Source organism: Microcaecilia unicolor, chromosome 11 (genome assembly GCF_901765095.1).
Source record: "Microcaecilia unicolor chromosome 11, aMicUni1.1, whole genome shotgun sequence".
Lineage (NCBI taxonomy): Eukaryota > Metazoa > Chordata > Amphibia > Gymnophiona > Siphonopidae > Microcaecilia > Microcaecilia unicolor.
In genome coordinates, this window is record NC_044041.1 from 172,305,978 (window position 1) to 172,324,784 (window position 18,807).

The 18,807-nt window shown below is 39.3% G+C and overlaps 1 protein-coding gene across 1 annotated transcript in view; it reads right to left on the reverse strand.

Annotated features, from left to right (window-relative positions):
- LOC115479939 (cytochrome P450 2C19-like) overlaps nt 1–17,024 on the reverse strand; it is a 50,606-nt gene extending 33,582 nt beyond the window's left edge. Inside the window, exons 1-3 of the mRNA XM_030218273.1 lie at nt 16,819–17,024; nt 13,399–13,561; nt 1,430–1,579 (exon numbers count right to left, since the gene is read on the reverse strand). Coding sequence (XP_030074133.1) covers nt 1,430–1,579; nt 13,399–13,561; nt 16,819–17,001 — 496 coding nt within the window. The 5' untranslated portion in view covers nt 17,002–17,024. The remainder of the gene's footprint in view (nt 1–1,429; nt 1,580–13,398; nt 13,562–16,818) is intronic.
- Between the last annotated feature and the right edge of the window lie 1,783 nt (nt 17,025–18,807).

The following is an 18,807-nucleotide window of genomic DNA, read 5'->3' on the forward strand; positions in this document are numbered from 1 at the left end:
TTGATAAGGTCCCTCATGAAAGACTACAGAGGAAATTAGAGGGATATGGGATCGGAGGTAGTGTCTTACTGTGGATTGAATACTGGTTGAAAGATAGGAAACAGAGAGTAGGATTAAAAGGTCAATATTCGCAATGGAGAAGGGTAGTTAGCGGGGTCCCTCAGGGATTGGTGCTGGGACCTCTGTTTTTAAACATATTCATAAATGACCTAGATATGGGGGTAACTAGTGAGGTAATCAAATTTGCCGATGACACAAAGTTATTCAAAGTAGTCAAATCACGGGAAGATTGTGAAAAACTACAAGAGGACCTTACGAGACTGGGCGTCTAAATGGCAGATGATGTTTAATGTGAACAAGTGCAAAGTGATGCATGTGGGAAAGAGGAGCCCAAACTATAACTACGTCATGCAAGGTTCAGCGTAGGGAGTCACGGACCGAGAAAGGGATCTAAGTGTTGTCGTAGATGATATGTTGAAAACATCTGCTCAATGTGCTGCTGCGGCTAGGAAAGCAAATAGAATGTTGGGTATCATTAGGAAAGGGATTGAAAACAAAAATAAGGATATTATTCTGCCGTTGTATCGCTCCATGGTGCGACCGCACCTCGAGTATTGTGTTCAATTCTGGTCGCCGCACCTCAAAAAAGACATAGTGGAATTGGAAAAGGTGCAGAGAAGAGCGACAAAGATGATACAGGGGATGGGACAACTTCCCTATCAGGATAGGCTGAAGAGGCTGGGGCTCTTCAGCCTGGAGAAAAGGCGACTGAGGGGAGATATGATAAAGGTCTGTAAGATAATGAGTGGAATGGAACGGGTCGATGTGGAGCATCTCTTTATGCTTTCCAAAATACTAAAGGGGGCATGTGATGAAGCTGCAGTGTAGTAAATTTAAAACGAATCAGAGGAAATTTTTCTTCACTGAACAAGTAGTTAAACTCTGGAATTTGCTGCCCAAGAAGGTGGCTAAGGCGGTTAACTTAGCGGACTTCAAAAAAGGGTTGGATGGATTCTTGGAGGAAAAAGCCACAGAATGTTATTGAATGGACGAGGGAATAATACATTATTTCTAGGATGGGCGGGACAATTTGCTTGTTCTTTTGGCCGCTGTCGGTGACAGGGTGCTGGGCTCGATGGACCCTTGGTCTGTCCCAGCATGGCAATGCTTATGTACTTATGTATCTTTGATAATTCTTAACACCACCTCTTGAACAAAAGATATCATGCATGCTTCAAAGATTCCAATGGGAAGATTCAGGCCAAAGAGTCTTCTTCTATCCATCAGCTTATACTATAGATAGAAAGGTGAATAAACCTTTTTAAATGAACCTACACTCACTGCAACCATACGTTATCATCTGGTACTAGTGAAAACCCAACAAATAATGGAATAAAGATCATTATATAGTAAACCTTATAGCACAAACCTTCAGTTTTCCTGAGCTCCTCCACCAAGAACTGGGCCTCTTCTTGGATGCGCTCTTCAATGCTTCTCTTCCCCATCCCAAAATTCCTCAGAGTCATGAGAGAAAACCGTCGGAGTTGCTTCCAGCGTTCTCCATTACTGCCAATGACCCCTGTAGAGAGTGAATAAGTGTTACTGAATTCTTCTGAAAAGAATTAGAGTGATTAAAAAAATATATCAAAGCAATTTATTGAATAACATTGTGATTGTGGGCATTTATTACACTACAGAAGTAGACTCAGGGACAGTGATCCCTTTAAGCTGAGCAGGAGTTCTCCAACTTCTTTGCTTCCAGTGGGGGGTGGGGGTGTGCTTCAATACTTTGTTTTCAATGGCTAGAGACAGGCAAGTTTCCTAGAGTCTCGGAGAGCTTTTCTTTCTCTTACTATTGAAAATGTGATAGTGAAACAGCACCCCCTACTGGTAGGACTGTGTATGGTGGACTCCCACTCAGTTTAGAGGGGACAGTGCTCAGGGGCCCAAGAGCAATAAGCAACCAAAAAAAAAAGTTCTCATATGATTCAGGAAGAAGAGACAAATTCAGGTGTCCTTTTACTAAGGTGCACCGACAAATGGCCTATGCTAATGTAGACGCATGTATCAGACACAAGTAAGTCCATTTTTTAGCATGCTTGCAAAAAAGGTATTTTTTAACTAAAAATGGACGTTAAGCAAAATAAAAATTTGTGCGCGCCCATTTTAGGTCTGAGACCTTACTGCCACCCATTGATTTAACGATAAAGTCTCATGCTTTAACAGTGCAGTAATCGTCTATACATGTAGAATGACGATTACTGCCCAGTTTCTGCTGTGCACCAGAAAATAAAAATTATTTTCCAGAGCATGTAGTGGATGCACATCAAAAATGAAATTACCACATGGGTCACGCGGTAGCTGGGCTGTAAGTCTGAATTGACGTGCGTAGGCACCTTCACAGCTGGGTAAAAGGGCCCTTCACATAGCTAAAACAAAGGAAGAAAAAAGGTAAATGATTACATCCTTTGGAGAAAATCTAGGAATGTTTGTCAAAGAATGGAAAAAGGATGCAAATAAAGAAAATAAAAAGCAACATAAGCACTGGCCAGTCAGATACAAAGCATTAATAAAGAAGGCTAAAAGAGAATATGAAGAGAAACTTGCTGCAGAGCCTAAAACATGCAGTAACAACTTTTTCAGGTACATTAGAAGCAGAAATGCTATGAAGGAATCCGTGGGACTGTTATATCACAAAGGAGCAAAAGGGGTGCTCAAGGAGCGCAAGGACATAGCGGAGAAAATGAATGAATTCTTTGCTTTGGTCTTTATAGAAGAAGATATAAAAGATCTGCTTGTACCGGAAATGGTTTTCAAGGATGATGATACAGAGGAACTAAAAGAAATCTCAGTGAAGCTGGAAGATGTACTGAGCCAAATCAACAAATTAAAGAATAGTAAATCACCTGGACCAGATGGCATACATCCAAGGGTACTCAATGAACTCAAGCATGAATGATATGTAACCTGTCATTAAAATCGTCCATGGTACTGGAGGGTGGCCAATGTGACACCGATATTTTAAAAGGGTTCTATGGGTGATCTGGGAAATTACAGACTGGTAAGCCTGATTTTGGTGCCACGCAAAATACTGGAAAGTATTATAAAGAGTAAAATTACAGAACATGGCTTAATAGGACAGAGTCAGCTTGAGTTCAGACAAGGAAAGTCTTGCCTCACCAATTTGCTTCATTTCTTTGCAGGCATGAATAAACATATGGATAAAGGTGAGCCTGTTCAAATCATAGTTACCAGATGCTAGGGTTAATCTTGGAGCTCAGCACTCAAGAAAAAGATCTAGGTGTCACTGTAAATAAAACGCTGAAGGAAAGGTTGGTGAATAAGACCGTAAATACTATAATGCCTTTGTATCGCTCCATGGTGCGACCGCACCTTGAGTATTGCATTCAGTTCTGGTCACAGTATCTCAAAAAAGACATAGCGGAATTTGAAAAGGTTCAAATGAGAGCGACCAAAATGATAAAGGGGATGGAACTCATCTCGTATGAGGAAAAGCTAAAGATGTTAGGGCTCTTCAGCTTGGAAAAGTGACGGAGGAGGGGAGATATGATTGAGGTCTATAAAATCCTGAGTGGTATAGAACGAGTAGAAGTAAAGCTATTTTGTACTCATTCCAAAAGAACAAAGACTAGGGGACACTCGAAGAAGTTACATGGAAATACTTTCAAAACAAATAGGAGGAAATATTTTTTCACTCAACGAGTAGTTAAGCTCTGGAACTCATTGTCAGAAGATGTAGTAACAGTGGTTAGCGTATATGGGTTTAAAAAAGGTTTGGACAAGTTCCTGGAGGAAAAGTCCATAGTCTGCTATTGAGACAGACATGCAGAAGCAACTGCTTGCCCTGGAATTGGTAGCATGGAACGTTGCTGCTAAATAGGTGTCTGCCAGGTACTTGTGATCTGGCTTGGCCACAGTTTGTAAAACAGGATACTGAGCTAGATGGACAATTGGTCTGACCCAGTATGGCTACTCTTGTGTTCATATGTTCTGTGTTCTAAGGGATATATGGGCTTTACAGAGACTACAAAGAGAAGCAAAAGAAGGATCAAACTCCATGGGTAGGAAGCAAAAGCTAAACACAGTAGAGATTACCAAGGACCACTGCAAAGCCAAAACACAAATTTTAATTAATGAAAATAATTGGCAAACAGGAAAAGGAACAATATGGGCCGTGTTTTGGCTAGAGTGCCACATCAAGAATCCACAGTATATAAGTCTTGATGAAAATTTAGTGTCACCTGTATATAAAGCAGGTAGGCATTTCTTGTGATTGCACAATGGTGAATGTCCTGTTGGGGAACTTTAAAAATCACACAAAACAGGAAGAAAAATGGACAAATAAAATCAGCATTCAGTGGAATCAGTCCAGCAGAATTTCACCTCTACACAGTAGTGAGAGGAATCTAAACCTAGGGATAAAGGGAGTTTGGCAACTGGTGAAAAGCCAGAAGATGCTGGATAAACCGAGAAAGAACTTCAGAGCAAGAATATATACTTGGGAAAAAATGTCTGAAGTCAGGGAGGCAGGATAAGGGAGAGAAGTAACAATAGATAACAAGACTCCAGGACCTTTATTTAAAGGATTTTCTTGTCTGAGGGTATCCATAGATGTAGTATTTGCTTAAAAATCTTGTCTGGGAGAAAATAAGGACTTGTGACAATTGGTGTGATCCATTTGCTACATAAAACATCTGACAAAACCCTGACTTCAGCTTAATGAAACATTCTTTAATGCTTGCGTTATAAAAGATTACTACATTGCAGTGACTGGCCATGACCAGTAGCTGTTGTTAAACAGACATTGGTCAACTGATATTAATAATGATAGAACATAACCATGAAAAAATATAGCATTTCCTCACAGTTGCAAATTTCACTTATCTACTGAGCAGTATAAGTTGGACAAGTCTTATTGCAAATGTCACAAAAAGTAGCCGCCAAAAGAACCAACTAGTGGCAGCGAATACAGAATTTATTGTAAGAAGCCATCCTTAAAAACAAGGTGTGTTATTAATTCCTACCAATGTGGTGTTTCAGTCATCACCCAACATGTTTCTGCAGCTGAACAGCCTACATCAGGGACACATTCAGTCTTTATAATAGGAACAAAAGACACACCTTGGAACAAGATGTTCAATACAAAATGTTTGTTTATACTGGGGCTCCTCAAGGCCAGTGTGATCTGATTTAAAGATAGAAAAAAAACGTTGCACCCAATGTGGGAAAATTGGCAAGATTTTTTATGGTTTCAGTTCTTTACTGTGCATTGGTCACTTGGAGAGCATAACTCATCATGGTCGAATGACTATTGATGGAAAATAACACCCATGATGGCCAAAGAACCATGCTAACCTTTGTGATTTTTACGTGGTCATTCTGTTTTCAAGTTCTTTTATTGTAGACTAAAAACTACTTTCTGCTTTCAACTAATTTTTATAGAAAGTTAGGTGGTACCTTTTTTATTGGACTAACAATGCACTTTTTGATTAGCCTTCGAAGGTAACCATTTTTCCTCAGATAGAAAATAAGCAAATATTTACAAATATCAACATATATGTGCTGATATTTGTCAACATTTGCTTATTTCTGATCTGAAGAAGAAGGGTTACCTTTGAAAGCTAATCAAAAAAATGTATTGTTACTCCAATAAAAAAGTATCATCTTATTTTCTTTTATATGGTTTGTGTTATTTCTATTTATTACCTTTAAAAATGGACTAACAAGTTTACCACATCACTTCACTCAACTGATTTTTATAAATCTTATAAATTCTCATTGTAAATGTTTTCTCTAAAACTCTTGCCAATCCCATAGTCAGCTAATGGCTTATCTAATTGTGTCACTAACAGCCCTATAGGTAACGGTAAAGATGTTTATTGCTGGGAACCAAAATAGTATATGCAAAGGGAGAAGCTAAATGAGTTTCCTCAGTTTATTTAAGGCCACAGTAATTAGAAGCCTCAGCTTCTGTGAAGGGTGAACCATTCTGACTAATCCAGACTGAAGGCTAATGAAAACAAAAAGGTTTCTTTTCCAAGAGAGAAGGACATTGAAGCTGGCTAGTCTTTTGACATTTTTATGCCTCCCCAGCAACATGAGCAGCCATCAGTCTTGTGCCACCCAGGTCTCAGGACAGACTGAAAGGAGATGAAGTTCTAGGAAAGGAGGATGACAATACTAAAAACAGGTGCGAAGACGAAGGCACCACAATAGGGCATGCTTAGTTCCAAGTTTATAACGGCATTTATGCAAATCTAAGTCATTATAGAATATCAGCACAAACGTGCACCAATGCATCAAAATTTAGGCACAACCACTTATGACAGATCAACGCTTGGTGTAAGGTGGCATGCTTAAATGCACTATGCAACGCAGTCAACAGATAGTATTCTATAAATTACATAAGTACATATAAGTACATAAGTATTTCCATACTGCGACAGACCGAAGGTCCTTCAAGCCCAGCATTCTGTTTCTAACAGTGGCCAATCTAGGTCACAAGTGCCTGGCAAGATCCCAAAATAGTACATTGTATTTTATGCTGTAGGTGGAGCCAGGGACGCCCTGCTTGGAAACGGAGCCCAGAGGGGTTCAAGATTAAGTTCCTCCTGATGAAGGATCAACGAAATGCGGACTCGCATTGAGGAACATTGTCAATTAAAGCCCATGGCTTGTTGCACCTGAGGTTGGGGATCACAGTCTATCTCCCTTGACCAAGACACAGAGCCCAGCAAGATTAAAGAATTGAACTGTGAGCAGATTGAGAACACTCAAACCCCATTTTGGAGGAGAGCAGATTGAGAATACTCAAACCCCATTGTGGAGGAGTCATACCGCCTTGCTTTGGCAAAGAGCTGACCACGGACTATAGTTGATGCACATGATATAGTGGTGTGATGTGATAGGAAAACACACCCAAATAACGAACTGTTATGAGGAGAAAACGATGGTTGATCTTCAGTGAAAGTAAAATGTTTAAACATGTGTTTATCAAGTGATATTTCCGTGCAAGGGGGGTATAAATAGCTCAATAAATGAGATGTTGGTGAATGAATGCTGGTATGCCTGTGAAGGGAAAAGGTGAGTGATGTTCAAGCACTTTTAATGTTTGTAAGTACAGTATGTTGATACATGTTTTGTATTAATAAATTAAGAACATTGAGTTATATCTCAGAGTGCATTTTTTATTGTACATATTAAAGACACCAAGATAATATATTGGAATGTTCATGGGCTTAGGCATCCTGTCAAAAGGAAGAAAATGATGATGGCAATGAAAAAGTTGAACGCTAAAATAATGTTTCTCCACAACACTCATTTACAGGATATTAAACAACTGACAAATGGGATTAATTGGGTTAATTGCTACTATCGATCTCCAGCTTTAGGTAAGAAAGGAGGCGTAGCTATTCTTTTTAGTAATGATATTTCCCTTCAAATCAAGAAACAAGTCAAGGACATTGAAGGTAGATGGTTGCAGCTTCACACACAATTCAACAATAGTGAATTACTTCATCTTAATTTATATGCCCCACATAAGGGTAATCCTGCTTTCTTCCATGTAGTGGCAGAAGCAGACTGTCCTCCCATTCCTATTATCATAGCAGGTGATTTTAATCTGCCTTTGGATAAATGGCTGGAACATCAATGTAAGGTAGTTTACCATCCACCCAAAGAACACGCAGTGTTGGGTGGATGTTAAACTACCTTAAATGCTCTCTGATTCAACATTACCTTAAATGCTCTCTGATTCAGTATTACAATTTAGTTGATCCATGGCAACAACTATTTCCAAACACAAAAGACTACACTTATTTTTCAGCCACTCACTAGAGTTTCAAACGCATAGATTAATTTTTTATATCTAATAATCTCCTTGAACAAATTAACTCTGCTGCAATAGAACCCATTACCATAGCAGATCACACATTAATCTCAATCAACATTCAACTCACTTCCAATATTCCTACAAATAAAAAACCTTTCTGTACACAATTACTAAGAATTGATAATTACAAATCTAAAATTCAAGAATTTGTTTCAAAAATGTTTCCAATGAAACCAAACTTAGAATGTTCATCCTGTAACTATCTGGGACGCCTTCAAGGCTTCAATTAGAGGAGAATTCATTGTTTTCTCTGCACATCAAACTAAAGATAGATACAAACTCCTTACAGAAATAAAACAGAAGTTTAAATCTTTAGAACAGCAATATATTTGTTCTCCTTCACATACCACCCTTACTGCAATTTATCATCTAAAATGTCAATATAACAGAATTTAGAATGTAAAGCCTAGCAATGAGATATTTCTTCAAAATAGGGCCGTGTACGCTGAACAAATTAAGGGTTCCATTTAGCAAGCTGCGAAAAAAGGGGGCCAGCATTGACATCGGCATGTGTTTTACACACACGCCAAGGCCCTCTTTTACCACATCTGGTAAAAGGGAAGTCTCGCTTTCCTATAGCAAATGACCATGCAGAAAGTAAAACACTTGCCGCTTGGCCATTACAACCACCCATTGAGGTGACGGTAAGGGCTCCCGCATTAGCCTGATTACTGATGGGTAATCGAGCTAACATGGTAATAAATTTTTGTAGCATTGGAAATGATGGCATGCTAGGGGTGGCAAGTACCACTGGGCTGCTGTGGTAGCCCAGCAGTACTTCCTGTATAGCAAGCAGTAAGCCCGCTTTGGGCTTACTGCCTCTTTATAAAAGGAGCCCTAAAAGCAGTCATATGCTAGCCACTTACTTAAACATTAAAAAAAAAAAAACCTCAAATACCTATGATCAAAAAAGATTCTTCTAATACAATTTAACCTCCACTAAATACATTTTAAAAGCTTTCACTATTTTTACACATAATTATATCAGTCTGAATCCTCTTACTCCCCTGCAGATTTAGAAGCTTACCTGTCAAAAAATTCTCTGCTTTCTTGCACAGAAAAGAAAGCCAATTCTTTAGAGGGTCCTGTTACGAATCAAGAAATATTTGATGCTATATCCCAGTTGAAAATCAATAAAGCACAAGGGCCAGATGGCCTACCTAGTGAATTCTACAAAACATTTTAAAAAGACTAGATCCCTAAATTGCAATTCATTTTCTTTCACTTGAAGAAAAAGATAAAACACGTTTTTTAAAACCATTATCACAATACTTCCCAAACCAAATAAAGATCCCACAATAGTTTCTAATTATGGACCAATTTCACTTTTAAATGTTGATTATAAAATATTTGCAAAAATTCTTCATAATCATCTTAGGAAAGTAATTACTTCTGCTATACACCCTAATCAGGTAGGTTTTTGCCAGGGTGGTTAATTACTGATAATGCTAGATAATTTCACCAGTTTATAATTACTAATAACTACCTCACGCTTTCATAGCGATGGCCATAGATGCTGAAAAAGCTTATTACAGGGTGGAATTGAATTTTATATTTAAAATTCTGGAAATGTTTGGAGCCCCTTAAGTTAAAATACTTTATACCAATCCTATAGCCTGAATACTAGGCAATAACACTCTCTCAAATTGTAAGTCACTTAAGACAGGAACACACCAAGGTTGTCCCTTATCCTCACTCCTTTTTAATCTAGCTTTAGAACTACTACTTACACAAATTAGAATAGACTCTGGTATACAGGGTATTACTCTCAAAAATATGGAGATTAAAGCAGCAGGATACACAGATGAGGTTGTATTATTTATTTATTTATTTCATCTATTCCTCAATTTATGCAGCTAGTTGAAACATACACCTCTGGATTTAGATAAACAAACAAAAAACTGAAATATAGTACTACCACTAAAGCTCCATGTCACTCCAGATATAGGCTCAAACTTTGGTTTAATTTAGTCCTCTAAAGGGTTTAGATATTTATGTATAGATTTGTTACTTGATCTTAATTCCGCTCGGGAAGTAAATTCAAAAAAATATATATTTCTTGTGTTAAAGATTTGCTTCTTGCCTGGAATCCCCTACAGCTTACATGGTGGGGTAGACTAGAATCAATAAAAATGGTAACTATGCCATAAATCAGTTTCATTTTTAAGCATGTTACAGATACTTTTTCCTGTCTCCTGCTACCACCAATTCCACATTATTCTCACAAAATGTTTATGGTCTCCAAAGTCCCTAAAATTGCTATTAAAACTCTGAAATTACCAAAAGAATTAGCAGGTGTTTCATTTCCAGACTTTCCAATTTAACATAAATGATAGTATAAAACATCTAATTCTTAGCAGCCTTCTATTTCTTCTTTCATTGACAAAATTTTTAATCTAGGCCACATGGAGGGGCATAATCGAACGGGGACGACCATCACTAAGGGCGTCCAGCTCTAAGGACATTCCGGCGAAGGGGCAGGGAAACCTGTATTATCGAAACAAGATGGACGTCCATATTCATTTTGATAATACGGTCGGGGATGCCCAAATCTCAACATTTAGGTCGACCTTAGAGATGGTCGACCTTAGAGATGGTCATCCCCGGTTTTCGGTCATAATGGAAACCGAGGACGCCCATCTCAGAAATGACCAAATCCAAGGCATTTGGTCTTGGGAGGAACCAGCATTCGTAGTGCACTGGTCCTCCTCACATGCCAGGACACCAACCGGGCACCCTAGAGGGCACTGAAGTGCACTTCACAAATTGCTCCCAGGTGCATAGCTCCCTTACCTTTGGTGCTGAGCCCCCTAAACCCCCCCCCCCAAACCCACTACCCACAACTGTACACCACTACCTTAGCTCTTAGGGATGAAGGGGGGGCACCTACATGTGGGTACAGTGGGTTTCGGGTGGGTTTTGGAGGGCTCACATTTAACACCACAAGTGTAACAGGTGGGGTGGGGGGGATGAGCCTGGGTCCGCCTGCCTGAAGTGCACTGCACCCACTAAAAACTGCTCCAGGGACCTGCATACTGCTGTGATGAAGCTGGGTATGACATTTGGGGCTGGCATAGAGGCTGGAAAAAATGTTTTTTTTAATTTTTTTAGGGTGGGAGGGTTGGTGACCACTAGGGGTGTAAGGGGAGGTGGTCCCTGATTCGCTCCGGTGGTCATCTGGTCAGTTCGGGCAGCTTTACGAGGCTTGGTCGTGAAAAAAAGGGAACAAGTAAAGTCGACCAAATGCTCATCAGGGATGCCCTTCTTTTTTCCATTATCAGCTGAGGATGCCCATCTCTTAACCACGCCCCCGTCCCACCTTCAGTACACTGCCAACACGCCCCTGTATACTTTGGTCATCCCCACGACGGAAAGCAGTTCAGGACGCAAAAACTCGGCTTTCGATTATGCCGATTTGGGCGACCTCGTGAGAAGGACTCCCATCTCCCGATTTGTGTCAGAAGATGGGCGTCCTTCCCTTTTGAAAATAAGCTAGATAGCATCTCTTTAAACTGTTTATCCTCCATGACAGAATATGTATTGGTAAAATCATGGGATCTGGACACTGACATTGTAAATTATCTTCAGATCAATGGATGCTTTTTTGGTCTAAAATTAGTAGACCCTTATCATCTGCAAACATCATACAATCATTATTTCTTCATCATTGTGCTGTCTGGACAACTCAAAAGATGGCAGTAGCTCCTTCCCAATAACTGTTGCTGGTCTTTTACAAATCACCCTGGAACTGTTAAATACCTTTTATATGACTGTGTTGGCATGCAAGAATTTTGGCAACAGGTTTGGAAAATTATTTCCTCAGTACTACAAATACAAACAACATTTATCAATGCAGCTTATTATTTTTGGCTCATTCTCAAAAACACAGAAAATATGATGCTAAATTACTGAACATATTAGTAGCTTTGACCTTGAAAGCAATACTGAGCAATTGGAAAGATAACTATTTTCCTAATACTTATTTCTGGTAGCAATCAGCATTACAAGTGCATAAATTTGAAATCTCCCTACCAGATAAATGCAGTTCAGTTCTGTTTCTAAAGTATGGACCAAATTTGACAAATATATGATCTCTTCTCACCATTCATAACTCATAGTAAGTTTCCGTTCTTCATTTTTCACTTTAATAACAACTTGTAGCTTCTTAAATATTCTTTTGATATTTAGTATTGCTATGTCTTTTAGTACATATATTAATCACCATGTGCTTTTTTTCATTGGTATTCTTTTTGTTTGGCTTGTAATTGTTATGTTAGGCTATGTTTCATTAACTATTTGTTAAACTTTTGCATTATTCATATAATAAAGAACTCCTCACTGGTGTGTGTGTTCTTATTCGGCAGCTTGACCCCCTAGCCGAAGTACTATAAGACTACAGCTAGGGCTCAGAGGTGCCATTTTGAGCCAGCGTGGTAATAGGACAGGAACATCTGGGGATTGCTTATGACATGCAATAGAAAATAGGGGCCCTCCAGTAAGAACCAGAGGGGTGATGAAGGACAGAGGGAATACTCTGACTTATGTCTGAAAAGGTGATGGGGTGCACAGGGGTCTTTTTTACCTCCAATATCTCTGATAACTGTAATGCAGGTAGTATGGATGCACTTACCATCTCCTCTTCATGAGGTGGTAAGTGCATTCATACTACCTACAAGCGATGACAATGAACAATAACTTACCATGTGTTAACTGCATGGTGCTGTACATGTTCACAACCTGCCCCTTCTCCATTCATTTCCCATTCCATTTTGCAGTAAGCACCTAGTATGTGACTTAGCATATGCTAAGTGTCAGACTAATTAATAGAGTAACTGCTTGCTGCACTTTGTTATACAAGCTTTCAAGTATTCTAAAACCCAGCATGTCAGTAAGTACTGGGTGTGATAAAGAAACCACTTTAACTGGGAAGGAGAGGCCAAATATCCAGTAACTGTACCAGGACAGGAGCCAGCACTGAAAATTAGTGAGTGGCAATCAGTGCTTTATAAAATGCTGACCTCTGAGGACTGAATATCGGAGGGATTATTCTGGTTATGATTTGTCTTAATTTGCTGTATAGGAAAACGTTCTGTTATTATGCAATTGAAGTGGTGTGAACTAAGCATAATGTGAGGCAATTTTATGATAATGGCTTATCTATCTATCTATCTATCTATCTATCTATCTATCTATCTATCTATCTATCTATCTATCTATCTATCTATCTATCTACATTTCTTGTAACACACTGTAGGTGCTAAATGGAACAAAAATGTTTTACTGATAATAATGTCATTTTATAATACCTCAATAAGATGGAGCAAATCTGAAGTAAAACCCAGAGAAACCATTTTTTTTTTTTGCAGAGGGAAGAACTAGCACAAGAAGATAATTATCTCTCCTCTATATATAATGCTGGATACACAGCCACTTGTCTGCTGTTTCTGTGTTTTCCTCTCATATCTTATGCTTTAAAATGTTCTTACCGTGACTTCGGGTGACTCTGTCCAACATAGGTAGGCTTCCCCTGCCGGCAAAATCCTCACCCCGTTCATTCAGTGCCTCCTTCACAGCTTCATAACCGCACAGCACCACCACTGGATCTGAGCCCATGTGGATGGTGAACAGTGATCCATATTTCTCACTTAGCTAGGAAAACAAATCATGGACAGATCTTTATCTAAGAATCTAACAACTAGCAAAAATCTATTGCCAACATTTATCCAACATTATATATTGCGCCCCCCCCCCCCCCATGCCCCCTTCCAGAGCCGTTCATCTTCAAGAGAATGAACAAAGAAGCTGATATTATCGTATTCATTAACAGACTGCCTTTATCTGGCATTTAGAGTTTATTTTATATCACAAAGATACCCAGCTCTTAGGAGGGAACTAAAAGGGAGTGGGTTGGGGAAGAAAACTATGTTTTGGGAATATCTGATTTAATGCATCTCATTACCGTGGCCCTGCTGTTTGAACTGTTCAAGCTTTCACCAAGAGTTCTGTGATCAACAGAGTCTAAGTACGTCCTAGTAGATAGAATTTCTAAAGCATGTCTAAAGATGCACAGAATAAAACCGGAATGATTAAAATTGCTGTGCAGTAGTGGCCAGATTCAGTAAATGCTGCCAAAAGTTAGACACCTTTAAAATCCAAATAGGGGCCCTTTTATTAAGCCACGTAGACACCTAAGCACGCCCAATGTGCGCCAAATTGGAGTTAATGCCAAGTTACCACATGGCCCTTGTGGTAATTTCAATTTTGGCATGCGTTTGCTACTTGCATGTGAAAAATGTTTTTTTTTTATTTTCTGGTGCGCGGCAGCTACGCGCTTCAAGTGGCATTTGACGCACGTAGACCATTATTGTCCAGTTACCAAGTGAGACCTTACTGCTAGGTCAATGCCTTACAGTAAGGTCTCAGACCCAAAATGAATGCGCGACAATTTTCATTTTGCCGCTTGTCTATTTTCGGCAAAAAGTTAAGAAAGGTATTTTTTGAAGGTGTGCTAAAAAATAATTCTCTGCATGCCTAAATCATGCGTCTACAGTACCGCAGGCCATTTTTCAGTGCACCTTAGTAACAGGATCCCTAAGTGCCAATTCTATAAAGGTCTCTCAGTTCTAAGGGACTTTTATAGAATAGCAGTTAGCATAAATTCCCACGTCCAGCTTTGAGCACGAGGACTTATATCTGCTGAAACCTGGTCTAATTGGCCATTGGGTGCATAAATGATCCTCTTCAATGACACTGCACCTAAATTCTTGGAACACCACTGACCCACCCATGCCCCTCCCATGGCCTCACCCCCTTTTCATTTGCAGGCAAGAAAATTTAGGCATGCAATGTTATAAAACAGTACATAGGCAGATCTGCTTGTAAGTCCTAATTCATGTCAATTGATTGTTAATGGCTCCTTAAGTACTTAGTTTGCATACAGATATGGGATCTGTGCTCAAATTTGACCAACCCTTGTAGAATCTGGGGGGAAGGATTGGAAGTCTTGCATTAAACTCTTATAGTTTGTTTTTTTAAAAATGTTTGTGGAAATTATACAAGCTGCTATATCATCTGTTTTCTCTATATGCATCTACTAGATTTTTACACACCAGGAGAGAGATCTGTCTTCAAAATTCTACTATGAAAATGGTTAGATGTCAAGATGCATACAAAAAAACATATTATGTCAAGTAGTGAGCCACAATTTTGGAACTCGTTACTAGAGACTATTAAAGCTTCATCATCAGATAGACAATTTAAATAATCTTTAAAAACTTGGGGCCCATTTACTGCATGCAAATCTCTCTCATGAATATTCATTGTTGGTATCCTGAAAACCTGACTGGCTGGGGTGCCTCCAGGACCAGGTTTGGGAACCACTGCCTTAAAGGGCAGTTCTATCAAGGGACACCTATTTGGGGGCCTGTTCTATGAAAGAAAGCAGTATCTTTTATAGTGTTCTGCTTTCCTTTATAGAATATGTTTAACTTGATATAAGTGTGTATTTAGATTTAGATGCCTAGCTTCAAGAGATATACATGCAACTTAAGTGTACCTTACCCACATTCCACCCGGACTCCACCCATGTGATTGCTCACCTGCAAAGTATGCTCTATTAAAGATGCATACGTTCTTATGGGGGAATTAACCCACACCAGAATGTGTGGGTTAATTCCCCCATGTCTTTGTTGTTGGGATTGCATCTGCTATTCTGTGCTGGTTACTTTGACTAAGCTTTCTTTAAAAAAAAAGTGCAAAAGTAATTTCACAGCTACTTTGAGTAGAAGTACTCAGCACAACAGAAAGTCCTAATGTGCAGTGCAAAAGAAGGAAGGGGACATGGACTTGCTTTTTCCTCTTTATTTTTTCCTTTTTTGGGGAACAGCAGGGTTCTCATTTCTTATGTTTCCTTCCACATGCAGACAATTCTACCCATAGACACCCAAGTAGAAAGCTGTAGACTCTACCCACCACTTCCCAAAATTCACCAGCATTATCAATACCAAAGATATCCAACATGAACCCACGCTGTCCCTCACAGACACATCTCACCCACACAGACACATTACATCCAGTCATTTGCTATTCATACAGTCACACACATACCCCATCTTGCATTCACTCATGTTCCAATTTGCACCCCCTGACCTCAACTACAGCCTCCATGACCAATTACCCTCTATCTAGGTATCCCATGTGCATCCATGTGCATCCATTCCCAAATGTTTAATTTAAGTACATTACTTTTATCATAGAGAAAATTTGTTTATGTTATGATTTGGGTGTATATTTATCAGTCTGTTAAGCTTATATACACATGTAAATTAGCCATCTGAAAATTGCCCTTCCTCAGTATTCCTACATTGTATATGCATGTATTGGGCAGACTGGCTGGACCTTACAGGTCTTTCTCTGTTGTCATCTACTATGTTACACATTACTATATTGTGGAACCACATAAAGAAAAAATGGTCCTGATGGAGAGATTAACAAATACCAATTCCATTCTCAAATGTCTGCTTGTTATTATTTTGTGGGGGAAAAAGCTACTTATGTGTGTGTGTGGGGGGGGGGGGGGGGGGACAGGCAGCCAAAATGTGTGTTGGTACTTTGTATCCATATAAGCATCAAAGTGAAAATGCATGCATACTTCTGCTTTGAAAATAGGGATAAAATACATGGGTAAAAAGTAATCACACATTTTGTTACAAAATACATAGTTTATACATTGCTCCTATTAATCTTAGGCTATGACACCTGCTTCTGCCTCACCATGCCCCCTTCACTTGCAATAGGATAATAAGATTATTTCTAAAATAAGATTCAAGATCAGTTTGTTTAAATAAAGCAACTCTGTGCTAGGCTTAAGCTACCACCAACTGAGCAGAAAGAAGAAGATGATGTACCTTATTGAGTGAGAGGAAGATATCTTTACTGTTCAGCTGCAGGATGTTGCCCAGGAAGGGGAGACCAGTGGGTCCAGGGGGAAGCTTGCCAATACCTTGCTTCCTTCGCTTCTGGACTGTGCCTAACATTAGTAAGGAGAGACATCCCACCAGCAAGAAAATGCTAACTCCCGCCAGATCCATTCTTGAATGTCTATCAAGGCTCTAGCTTTAGAGGCTGAAAGGTGCTTTTCGGTCACATAGATTTATATATATAGCGAACCAGGGTGGAACCTAATTACTCAGTTTACCTTTAGTAGGATTATCATGGGGCTGTATTTGTCTGAACTTGTTGAACTTGAATTTTAACCAATTCTTCCATATTATTTACTCAAGAACCTTGCCAAATGATTATTCAGGTGCATTGTTTGCTGTGCTAGGAAGTCCTGTCAAAGTATTGCTGTATATGAAATACAGAAGAGTTCTCATAAAAACAACCAAAACTTTCTCTGTTAACGGCAACCTTAGGGCCCTGTACTAAACGCTAGAGTTGCCCATATGTTCCAATGGGCGACGTTAGCGTTTAGCGCATGCTAAAAATGTTAGCGTGCCCTTAGTGTGGCTTAGTAGACAGGGCCCTTAGTGTTTATGTAATTTCTTTGTGGCGCCCCTAGGCCTCACATTTCCTCTCAGATCTTCTCCCTCGCCCCTCACCTACCCCGTAGTGATGTTGAGTCCTACCTTTGCAGGTTTGGATGCTCAAGCCCCACCAGCTGGATAAGTGTACTGGCCAAGCCCCAGGCTCCATGCTGCATGAGCAATGAGGAATTAGTTGCCAGTTAGCGCATGACAAATACAAGTCAAAAGTAGATTTTTTTCATTCTATTGTTAGCTAAATAAGAAAACCAAGAGTTCAATTTTTCAATTCAATTCAAATCAATTCTTGTATACCGCTATTCCCTTTCCAGGGTTCAGTGCGGTTTACATTCTAGGTGAGACAAAAGCAAATAGTGTTAATTTAAGGTTTGAGAAATATTAGAGACCCTTGGATTAATGCATGACTCTAAAAACATTAAGGAAAGAATAATGGATGATATTAGGAGGTAAAAGTCATGATGGATTGTTATGAAGCAGTCTTTGAGAAGAGAAAGGTTTTTAGCTTCTTCCTGCAGCTGAGGTAGCTGTTTTCTGTTCTGATGGGAATTGGTAGAGAGTTCCATATTTTGACTCCAAGAATGGAGAATAGAGAGCTGAAAATCTTTCTGCTATGAGAAGCCAGTGCAGTTTGCTTAGATTTATTTATTTTATTTATTTGTTGTATTTGTACCCCACATTTTCCCACCTATTTGCAGGCTCAATGTGGCTTACATAGTACCGTCTGAGGCACTTGCCTAGTCGGTTGATAACAGATACAAGGTTATATAGTGATCGTATAAGGTATAAGTGGGTTGAAGATTGCGTGTTGTCCAGTACGATTATAGTCTTGCTGTGTTGCTGGGTGAAGAGGTTTACGCTGGGTCGTTAGGGTATGCCATTTTGAAGAGGTTGCTTTTTAGTGATTTCCTGAAGTTCAGGTGGTCATGGATTGTTTTTACAGCTTTTGGGAGGCCATTCCACAGTTTTGCGCTTGTGTAGCCGAAACCGGATGCGTAAGTTGTTAGATGAGTTGAAACACTAGTATATCTATTCAATCTATATATTAGCTGTATTCTGTATGATTTACAGTTTTTTTCTGATATTGACACTTAATACCAAGAAATAGAACATTACAATAATGCAAGTGAGGTAGGATGAACATATGGACTAGTAGTTTGAAGGCTTTTCAGTCAAAGAATGATCTGACTAGATGTAGCTGTCTCATTTTGAATAGAGTTTTCTTCCATAGCTGGTTAAAATGAGGAGCGAAGGATTGTGAAGAGTCAAGCAAGATCCCTGGTTTCAGATTCAACTGTGAAGATTTGACCATTGGTCAAGGATATTGATGATGGGACCTCAACTCCCGGATTTCTG